Source organism: Eschscholzia californica, unplaced genomic scaffold (genome assembly GCF_041429995.1).
Source record: "Eschscholzia californica isolate CP2 unplaced genomic scaffold, dmEscCali1.0.p SCAF_2, whole genome shotgun sequence".
NCBI classification, from domain to species: Eukaryota; Viridiplantae; Streptophyta; class Magnoliopsida; order Ranunculales; family Papaveraceae; genus Eschscholzia; species Eschscholzia californica.
The window spans coordinates 2296382-2307523 of NW_028238309.1; the positions used below are offsets into that span (position 1 = coordinate 2296382).

Below are 11142 nucleotides of genomic sequence, written 5' to 3' on the forward strand. Positions count from 1 at the left end.
CATACTAATCGATCAACTATTAATAATGTAGTCAAAGCATTTATATATCTCCTCAACTGTTACCAAACTTCTATACAACTGTCTCCTCCATTTCTTTTCATTTATACACTACAAATTTTGAGCCATCCCTAAAATAAATACAATCCTTAATCTATTATGCCAAATTCTCATTAATGTCTTCATATTCTAAGGTAAGGTTTCACTTTCACCTAACCTACCAACCAAGTCGTATCAAACTAGGTCTTGCTTTCCAGTTTCCATTACCCTTCCTATGTTTAGTGTGGTATGTAACTAATAAATTTCAAGAAATAGAAATAATTACCAAGATTGGATTACTATTATTATAGTCCCTATATCCTCTTTTGGGGCAATTACGTGTCGATAGTTACTTAGTTAGGGCTGGAAAAAAAATCTGGAAATTTGAACGTTGTCATAGACATCCAAGTCCGTTAGAATTCATGGACACCCGTAATTTCAAATACGGACTAACTCAACCCGCGTAATAAAATAAAAATGTCAGGACTTGAGTTTTCAAGTGGTAGTTTGCTTACCGCCGGACACAAATCTGTTAGATTTATGCAATGTAGAGAAGGATTATATTCTAAAATGGTGAGATGGAGATTTCTTCAATTTTAATCAAATTTAATCAAATTCACTACAAAACAAAAATGTGGTCATAGTCTCAGTGTCTGTAAATTTTTTTCGTCTTTAGTGAATTGGACATTGTTTTCTTTATAAAATCGAGATCCTCGTATTCATACTTGTCTTGTGCCTTATTGAGTTTGGGAATGCTCAATTTCTGATAAATTATCTGCCTGAGTCCGCCAAATAATTTTAATGGGCATAAAATTCGAGAGCTCGACCAGTCTGACGCGATAGAAAGCAAGCTTAGCAGTCATCTTAACCCACGCGATTCCCACCCTTACAAAAAGTTGCATTTGTCATCAAATAAAAAATGGATTTTATTTTTGCCTCTGACATATCTACTAGTAGGGTGGTCGATAAGTGGTTGAAACGACACGCAATCCTATCTATATGGAAATGTATCTTTTTTAACGCGTTTGATATCAGTCGTCTAGGTTCTCTCACTGCTGGTTATACGTTCTAATTTCTATCTTGAGATAACTTACCTGAATAATCAAAACTTCGCTTAATGTAATTGACAGAACTTCTTGCCCTACGAACACAAGTTCCACCTAGAATTTTCCTATATCTGATTACTTTCTATAGAAATCCAATCAATTATATTTTTCTTTTCTCCATTTTTTTCCAACCCATAAAATAAATAAAATATTAGAGTTTTTTAATATAAGAGTTCGTTTGGTAGTTGTATCCTCCCATCTCTCTCTCTCTCTCTCTCTCTCTCTCTTTAAAACCCTAACACTTCCTCTACATTTTCTCACCATCTACTGCTTTCATTTGCTTCCAAACTTCCCACAAAAAAAAACATCTTTTATCTTCTTGGGTATCTGACCAAATCCCATATTCTTTACCTCAACTTCCGTTTCTTTCATCATTTTCTAACTTTGATCCCAATCTTGGTGTGTGTGATCAACAAACAGACCAACTTTCAGAAAGAAAAAATGAAAACAGACCCAGTCTCTGATTCAGTTCAAATTCAAGTTCAACCCAAGATAGATATCAAAAAGCTTCCTAATTTCCTCTTATCAGTAAAACTCAAATATGTCAAACTTGGGTACCACTATTTGATCTCTCATGCTCTATACCTCTTACTAACACCACTAATCTTTGTCACATCCGTTCGACTTTCGACCTTAAATTCGAATGATTTGGTTCAACTTTGGAACCAACTTAGATTCAATCTTGTCTCAGTACTTTTATGTTCTATACTCTTGGTTTTCATAGGTACACTCTATTTCATGTCTAGGCCACGAAAAATATACTTGGTTGATTTTTCATGTTATAAACCAGAACCCGATCGAAAATGTACTAGAGAAATATTTATGGAACGGTCTACGTTAACGGGGAGTTTTTCCAAAGAGAATTTAGGGTTCCAAAAGAAAATTCTCGAGAGATCGGGGTTGGGTCAATCGACGTATTTACCTGAAGCGGTTTTACGGGTTCCACCGAACCCGTGTATGGCCGAGGCAAGGAAAGAAGCTGAGATGGTTATGTTTGGGGCAGTTGATGAATTGTTGGAGAAGACAGGGGTAAAGGCTAAGGATATTGGAATTGTTGTTGTGAATTGCAGTCTTTTTTGCCCAACACCTTCTCTTTCAGCTATGCTTGTTAATCACTATAAGCTTAGGAGTAATATTTTGAGTTATAATCTTGGTGGTATGGGTTGTAGTGCTGGTCTTATTTCTATTGACCTTGCCAAACAGCTCCTTCAGGTTAGTTTCCTTCTAATCCTTCTCATACAAAATAACACTTGGCCCGAAATTTACGCGCGAGCATGGCCCTTTTGCTGACGTGGCATGCCTCGAGTAGAAAATGAGCATAGCATGTCATCAGTCTGGTCATTATTAGCCATAATTTCGGGTCATGTAACACCGTTGTATATATATATACTAGGTGTCCACCGCGTCCTACGGACGCGGTAGATCCCTTTTAGCTAACGCTTTTGGTATTGTACCTGTCGTGGTCGACCATGTCTCAGTGGTGTATGTATCTCGAGGTAATGCATATCCAAATGTGAAATGCGTCGCGAATTTCATTTCTACACCATCAAACATCATACAGGATTTGTAATTCGCATATTCTATGCGAATCACAGATCTTTGTGTCATCCTCGATGTTATAGAAATCAAATTTGTGACGCATTTCACATTTGGATATGCACAACCTCGAGATACATACACCACTGAGACATGGTCGACCACGACAGGTACAATACCAAAAGCGTTAGCTAAAAGGGATCTACCGCGTTCGTAGGACGCGGTGGACACCTAGTTGAGGGGGAAAAAAATGTTCATTAATGTTCCAAAAACTAAACAAAATAACAAATAATATCATTGAAGTTTACATCAATCCGATAATCAAATGGTTACATTAATCCTATAATCTAGTGAACATAACTTTGACTTGTTATAACAAACATCTTCAATCCTACAAATTCATCAACATATTCGTATAACTTTGAAAAATACAGGAAATGACATAATTTAAAAAACCTAAATCTGGAAAAAGGAGAGAACATGAAGATTATACATGTACTAAAGAAGAACAAAAAATAATTACATATCTAGAGTAATTGGAAGACAAAAGAAAACTACAAATAAATAATAGTAAAATTCCAAGAGAACTTGAATTTCCAGCAAAATCATATTTATTGAACTAATTAGTGTGATAAAAACAAAGGAATAGAGAATGTATAAAGAAAGTGAGTATTAGGAAGATAGATTTACTCAGGAAGAAGCAAATAAAAATAATTTACATTACCTGCAAACAATGATCATTAGAAATCAAAACAAAGAAAACCAAAGAAAAGTTGAGGATGTGACTAAGTAAAATTAAGAGAAAGATCGACTAAATAAGTAAAATTATGGGAAGATCGACTAAAGAAGAAGAAAATGTCGATTATTACCACCTGTAAAAGTAAACAAAAAATAATTGGCAAAAATAAAAAGAAGAGTTAATATAGGAAAGATTGAAACTCAAAAAAAAAAAATATCAAACAGTTAAAAAGAATGACACTAAAAAAAATTAAAACTTTACAAAAAGAAGAAAGTAAACATTCTTACATAATTTAAAGAAGAAGTCAATTGTTGATGTAGATTATTACTAAGAAGTTAATTGTTGATGTAGATTAGTAATTCTTCCTTCACTCATGCCTCTAACATGTCTATCTGCTCTCTAAGTAGTTAAGAAAATGATTAAAAAAAGAAAATCATGTGGCTATTTTAACATCCAAAGAGATATTTAACCTTGTGTTATGAGTTTGTGATTTCCTCACTCCTAAGTATTAACCTAGAGATAGTAGGAATTTCGTAGAGAATGAGAAATTTTAGGGTAGAAAACAGATAGCTTTGGGGTATGGGTAGTTAAAACCGAATTTAAAAGTGAGAGATTTGAGGATGTGGGCAGTTAGTTTGTTATTAATTTTAAATCTAGATTGTTCAACTAAAGAGATGTGAATCGTGGGTGGGTGGAGAAGTTGAAACTGAATTTAGTTTGAGTATTTTTTTTTTTCAATTCAAATTCAACCATTAGATCGTAAAGTTCTTGATGTAAATCCAACAGACGTGAATATCTGAGAGATAAATCAACGGTCCATCTCAAAAAACACCATTGTGTTTTATATAATAGATATATATTGGTGTAGCCCGTGATTGTGTCTGTTTTTATTCTATTTCACTTTTAGTCCAAATTTTTGGAGAAATGTCAGACTAGTCCTCTTTAAACGGTTCTAAGTAATGTTTTGTTAACAAAATGAACAGGTGCATCCAAACTCGTATGCGCTAGTAGTAAGCATGGAGAACATAACTTTAAATTGGTACTTTGGAAACAACCGATCAATGCTGGTCTCCAACTGCCTATTTCGAATGGGTGGTGCTGCAATTCTTCTCTCGAACAAATCATCCGACCGTCGTCGTTCAAAGTACCAACTTATCCACACAATTCGAACTCATAAAGGGGCAGAAGACCGATCGTTTAATTGTGTATATCAAGAAGAAGATGAAACTAAAAACATAGGGGTTTCCCTTTCGAAAGACTTAATGGCTGTAGCAGGAGAAGCCTTGAAGACAAACATCACAACTTTAGGACCTCTAGTCCTACCATTATCAGAACAATTTCTATTTTTCGCGACTTTAGTCGGCCGGAAGATCTTAAAAATGAAGATAAAGCCATATATACCAGATTTTAAGCTTGCATTTGAACATTTTTGCATTCATGCAGGAGGAAGAGCAGTTTTAGATGAACTTGAAAAGAACTTAGACCTAAGTGAAGCTCATATGGAACCATCAAGAATGACATTATATAGGTTTGGTAATACATCAAGTAGTTCATTATGGTATGAACTTGCTTATTCAGAAGCTAAAGGAAGAATTAGCAACGGAGATCGGCTGTGGCAAATAGCATTCGGATCGGGGTTTAAGTGTAATAGTGCAGTATGGAGAGCTTTGAAGACAGTAGATCCTGGTAAAGAGAAAAACCCATGGATAGATGAGATTCATATGTTCCCTGTCCATGTTCCTAGAGAAGTATCCATTAAGTCATGAACATGTTCATATTCATAATTTCATATTACAACTTCAACTTAAACCTAGCGTGATGATGTATAATTAAATTTTTCTTTTGTAAACCAATTTGATGTTGTTTATTTTGTAACTTTTAAAAGCATAATGGTATTGAAAAGGGATACAAAATTTATCGTAGTTTGGATTCTCGTAACTAATAAATTTGTGTATCTGGTAGCGTAAAAGTTAAGGCCTCAGAATTTGACAGATTCGTTCGAGATAACGTAAAAGAATAAATGTGAGAAAATAGTCCTCAATGCAATGACCAATTACAAAGTTGATATATATAGATGAACAAGCAACTTTTGTGATTGTATAGGTTCAGGTAGCCCTAGTTAGTTCTCCTACCAAATATCTTTCAACCATAGAACACCTCAAAACTCCCACCTAAATTTTGAAATTTCATGACCTATACTTTTTTTTTTTGTTGAAACTTCATGACCTATACTTAATAGTTTGGGTTTGTAAAATACCTAATGCCTAAAAGTATCCAAACTCATGCCGTCTTATAGGCCCAAGCCCAACATAGCATAAATAACTCCTTAGGTGTCTAATGGGCCGGACTCATTTTAAACGGGCCATACCGGAGGTGGTGGACCAACTTACACCTCTAAATAACTTACCCAATTCTCATCAATCCATAATTTGATTATCAACTAATTTTTGGTTAGATATCGCGACAGTCCTATGTATGGGGGTTGCTTTTAGCCAAAACAGGGCTAAGCCCACCAGCAATACCTAGTCGTATGTGTGGCCGTCTGGGGATTGCTTATAGCCAAAACAGAGCTGAGCTTACCAGCAATACCTAGGCCCAGAGAGAAGCTTCGTCTTAGTAGCAACTTTCCTGTCTTTTTTTCCTGTATCGTCCTAATTTTATCGAATGTCCCTAAAGAGACAGCTTTCCTATCTTTCCCCCCTTGTTTCTATCTATATTCCTTTTCCATATGATTGGTAATTTGGTACCATTAGTCTACTATTTACTAGCTTGACATTTTCTCATTTTTATTTATGTGAATCCAAATCACCTATTTCTCCACTTTCGTCACCCGATGGGAGTGGGAAGTTTCCTCCTCACAAAAAGTACAAAATCTGATTGTGGTGATTTCTAGCGAAGTATTAAAGACGTGATTTCTCCAGTTGAAAGACATATGTTATTACCAAAGTGAGTTTCACCAAACCAACACTCTTTGCTTTTCCGTTGCCACTACCATTTTCGAATTTACATTATTGGAATCCCTCTAGTTACATAAAACATAGTATGATTTTTCTAATGAATAAAAAATTATTACATTAGGAAAGAATCTACAAATTGGATCTCAATAATTGATAAGTTATCAAATGCCACCCTGTGGGTTGTTGGATAAGCATTTCTCTTTCTCTTTCTCTTCTCATGATTAACTTATTATATTTTTTAAGCACAAATAAAACCTGCTCTATAATATTAACCAATTTAATTATTGATGATTAGGTAAACCAGCTAATTATTAAGGAAAAATAATATTTTTCAATGTCCATTTGCAATTAAATCATTTCTCTAGTTAACTACTTAATGGTGATTAGTGGATCTATTTTCCATTATTAATTACTATTGGACACAAATTTTACACCCAAAAGCATGAGGTAGGGCGATTTTATGATACTAACATGCTTCATCCCCACACAACAATATTAATTTACTAATTAATAGACTAATTCATCTATCCTATTGACAAGTTAACCTAACATAGGTGAACATTACCCAATATTTAAACAAATAAGAAATGATGTTATGTCCAGCCACTCTCCCGCCCCGGGTGAATGTTGGTCAGGAGTTTTCCGTGGAGCCGATGAACCACGCGAGTTGGTTATATGCGTGGGACAGAGGGTTCGTAGTGCTTGCTAGCGTCTTTTTATACCTCTAGAGAGCTTATTTCACCATTTGGTGTTACCTGTGCTTTCGTGTCTCTGAGTGTGGTCATCACTGGGTGTTTTCGAGCAACATGACTTACACCCATTCACATTAGCTCGTCCAAAGTTTGACGTGGCCGAGCGAGATCTGGAGAAAAAATGTTTTCTCCAAATCAGACAGATAATCTCGCCTGCCACGTCACCCGCCTCGGATTCACCCGTAGAAAAAAAAATTCTCTATTGAAAGTGACATAGGTGAACATTACCCTCCATTCTAATTGGTAAGTCAAGAAAGGAATACTGGAGTAGGAAAGGAATGTAGTCCTGAGATGTAATAACAACAAGACGAATGCCATTGTTAGGATTATAAATAGTGGGAGAGAGTTTCAGAAGTTATTCAGTCCAAGTTTCTCTGAAATTCTTATCTTCTCTTTTTAAGTTCCCACAATTTCAAATTCAATATTGTTCAGGTAACTTATTATTCCTTTCATTTTGAGCTAGATTTCAATTTGATTAACTATGCCCTGTTCTTTCCTCCATTTTTGTTGTGTGATGCTAGAAATTTTAACTGGTTTCTAGTATACTAAGGGAATTTGAGAATTGAGATGATTTTGGGTTGTGGGTTGTGTTTAATTTTATGAGTTGAAGTAGATTTAAGTGTTCATCAATATTTCTAGCTTTGTTTGATTTTATGTTGTAGTTCTTGTGTTTGATTATATGAAAGTTAAAAAAGTGTCTGATTTTGTTTGATTTCTTCTTAGTTTGATTCTAAGAAGAAATTACATAAACCCAACTACCCAACTCTTTATGATTCTGATTTATTACATTTTTGCAGAATGACAACTAATGGTGTTGGATATGGCGAGTACACTTATGCTGAACTAGTGAGGGAACTTTACTGGCCATCCGAGAAGCTCAGGATTTCGATCACTGGTGCCGGTGGGTTTATAGCTTCCCACATTGCCCGCCGTTTGAAGAGTGAAGGTCACTACATTATTGCTTCGGACTGGAAGAAGAACGAACACATGACCGAAGATATGTTCTGTCATGAATTCCACCTTGTTGATCTTAGGGTTATGGATAACTGCTTGAAGGTCACTTCCGGGGTCGATCATGTTTTCAATCTTGCTGCCGACATGGGAGGAATGGGTTTCATCCAATCAAACCATTCTGTCATTATGTATAACAACACCATGATTAGCTTCAATATGCTCGAAGCTGCTAGGATTAATGGTGTCAAAAGGTATGTCATCTTCAACATGCTCGAAGCTACTAGGATTTGAGAATGTTGAATGAGGAGTTTATATATCGAATTTGAAACTCACTTGTCTGCCCTAATTTTGTAGGTTCTTCTATGCCTCTAGTGCTTGTATCTACCCTGAATTCAAGCAACTGGAGACTAATGTTAGCTTGAAGGAAGCTGATGCTTGGCCTGCTGAGGTTTGTTATTCGACAACCAACCCCCTAACTCATAGCTTAGTTGTGACATACTCTTACAAGTTCATTGTTCTTCGTGTAGCCTCAAGATGCTTATGGCCTAGAGAAGCTAGCGACTGAGGAGTTGTGCAAGCACTATACCAAGGATTTCGGGGTTGAGTGCCGTATTGGACGGTTCCACAACATCTATGGCCCATTCGGTACATGGAAAGGTGGGAGAGAGAAGGCCCCAGCTGCTTTCTGTCGAAAGGCACAAACATCTACCGATAAATTTGAAATGTGGGGAGATGGAATTCAAACCCGTTCCTTCACTTTCATTGATGAATGTGTTGAAGGAGTCCTTAGGTAATCTTTCATTTACTAATTCTCAAACTTTTATATTGAGAAGTTCTAGTATGTAATCTTATGCATGAGCTCATCAAGTTCTTGGGTACAGATTGACGAAATCAGATTTCCGTGAGCCAGTTAACATCGGAAGTGATGAGATGGTAAGCATGAACGAGATGGCGGAGATTGTCCTCGGCTTCGAGGAGAAGAATCTCCCAATCCAACATATTCCTGGGCCAGAAGGTGTGAGAGGTCGAAACTCGGACAACACACTCATTAAAGAGAAGCTTGGTTGGGCCCCAACCATGAAACTCAAGGTATCGATACTTACAAAACAGTCATTTGTCTCTTATCATTAGGAAAACTAGAAACGTTATGAACCTTTGACACTCTCTAAAAACTTGTTTTTCGAAACTTTTGTAGGATGGGCTTAGGTTCACATACTTCTGGATCAAAGAACAAATTGAGAAGGAGAAGAACCAAGGAATCGATCTTTCGATTTATGGATCATCCAAAGTTGTGGGAACACAGGCACCTGTTTCACTCGGCTCACTTCGTGCAGCTGATGGCAAAGAGTGAAGTTTAATGATTTTATGAAGATTGTGTGTATTTATAAGCACTGAGCCCTATCAAGTCTTACGACATGTAGTATTGAGATAATGCTCCGATTGCAAGCAAGTTTTCGAGTTTTTCTTATTTAATGTTGTTGTTTCGGGTATAAAGAGCAAGGATCGGTATGTATTCTTGGGTATTTGATCAAGCTTTCGATATTGATCTTCTTTTATTGTAGTGATGGTGTATCAATCTCTAAAAATATGAAAACAATTTGCCTTTTTAATCGGCTTCGCATTTAATCAAATTGCGTTTCGTTTCTGTTGAAATTTTTAATAGTTTCTTCTGAACTTTTCGAAAGTGATAGTATGATTTATCCTGAGACAAAGACAACCCTCAAATCCAATTACTGAAAAACAAAGTACGAGAGTATCTGTCTGAGTGTCGTCTCATTTCATTCTCTGTTTAAGTACGAAACATTGAGTGCAGAATTCAGACTCCTTGTGTCATTTTCTTGTATGTTTCTTTTCCAAGGGAAGCTTCTTCGGTTGTGTTGAAAGTGTTAGTGAGTGAAATTGAGCTTGCCTCAAGTAGGGCAGCCATTCTATTTATAATGTAGGGAGGGAAGAAGACAAGTAATTACAGAGAGGTCCTTACAAACAGGAACACTAGCTAACCAACCCCTACATTACATACTATTACACTAACACCCCCCCCCCCCCTCAAGCTGAACGCCATTAATAAGAGAAAGCTTGGATCGGAGCTCTGCAAATCGTGTGGAGGAGAGGCCTTTAGTGAAAATGTCAGCTACTTGGGAATCACCATGTAGATAGTGGACCTTGAGGCTGCCATCTTTTACTTGCTCACGAACAAAGTGAAAATCAATGGCAGAATGCTTGGTCTTGGAATGAAGAACCGGATTAACCGACAAGTAAGTGGTGCTGATGTTGTCACAGTATATCACTGGGGTTGAAGTAATTTTGATTCCCAACTCACGAAGTAAATTATGGAGCCATTTAATCTCAGCTGAAGTATGGGACACTGCACGAAACTCTGCTTCTGTTGAAGATCTTGCCACTGTTGGTTGGGTCTTTGATGCCCAAATGATGATGTTAGGTCCTAGATAAACACAAGAACCAGTGGTTGATCGACGATCATCCGGTGATCCTGCCCAATCGGCGTCGGAGTAGCCAAGAAGATGATGAGTTGAAGCTTTACGAAAACAGAGACCAATGTTAATTGTCCCCTTTAAGTAACGTAGGATTCTTTTTGCAGCAGTAAGATGAATAGAAGATGGCTTATGCATAAACTTGGAGACTTGATTGACAGAGTAAGTTATATCCGGACGAGTTAATGTCAGGTATTGGAGGGCTCCAACGAGACTTCGAAAAGATTGAGGATCATCAAGAGGAATACCTTCTGATTTTGATAGTTTGGTACCTGTAATGACAGGTGTAGATACTGGTTTTGAAGAATTGAGACCAAAACAATGGAGAAGATCATTAATATATTTCTTCTGTGTCAATTGGAGTTGTGTATTATCCCTTGAAGCCTCCATCCCCAAAAAGTAACTTAGAACACCCATGTCTGTCATATCAAATGATAATTTGAGGTGTTTGATAAGTTTGATGAGATCAGTGGATGAAGACCCTGTAACCAAAATGTCATCGACATAGAGAAGAAGAACGATGATCGAATTTGGACGACGAAGATAGAACATTGAGGAGTCAGAGATCGA

The 11142-nt window shown here is 36.6% G+C and overlaps 2 protein-coding genes across 2 annotated transcripts; both read left to right on the forward strand.

The window, feature by feature from the left end:
• Positions 1–1373: 1373 nt before the first annotated feature.
• On the forward strand, positions 1374–5339 carry LOC147555190 (3-ketoacyl-CoA synthase 11-like). Its single transcript, XM_086661680.1, has 2 exons — positions 1374–2354; positions 4401–5339. Exons 1-2 carry the CDS (start codon positions 1584–1586, stop codon positions 5181–5183), a joined length of 1554 nt encoding a protein of 517 aa, XP_086517806.1. The 5' UTR covers positions 1374–1583; the 3' UTR covers positions 5184–5339.
• A 1749-nt stretch (positions 5340–7088) lies between these two features.
• LOC147555191 (GDP-mannose 3,5-epimerase 1) lies at positions 7089–9690 on the forward strand. Its single transcript, XM_086663412.1, has 6 exons — positions 7089–7558; positions 7924–8331; positions 8435–8528; positions 8608–8870; positions 8962–9169; positions 9276–9690. The coding sequence occupies exons 2-6, from the start codon at positions 7925–7927 to the stop codon at positions 9429–9431; spliced, it is 1128 nt and encodes a 375-aa protein (XP_086519538.1). The 5' UTR covers positions 7089–7558; position 7924; the 3' UTR covers positions 9432–9690.
• Positions 9691–11142: the final 1452 nt, after the last annotated feature.

Coding starts and splice junctions, on each gene's coding strand:
- LOC147555190 (XM_086661680.1), top strand. CDS start 1,584: ATGAAAACAGACCCAGTCTCTGATTCAGTTCAAATTCAAGTTCAACCC. Junction 2,355..4,400: donor TTGCCAAACAGCTCCTTCAG/GTTAGTTTCCTT, acceptor CAAAATGAACAG/GTGCATCCAAACTCGTATGC.
- LOC147555191 (XM_086663412.1), top strand. CDS start 7,925: ATGACAACTAATGGTGTTGGATATGGCGAGTACACTTATGCTGAACTA. Junction 8,332..8,434: donor AGGATTAATGGTGTCAAAAG/GTATGTCATCTT, acceptor CTAATTTTGTAG/GTTCTTCTATGCCTCTAGTG. Junction 8,871..8,961: donor TGTGTTGAAGGAGTCCTTAG/GTAATCTTTCAT, acceptor TCTTGGGTACAG/ATTGACGAAATCAGATTTCC.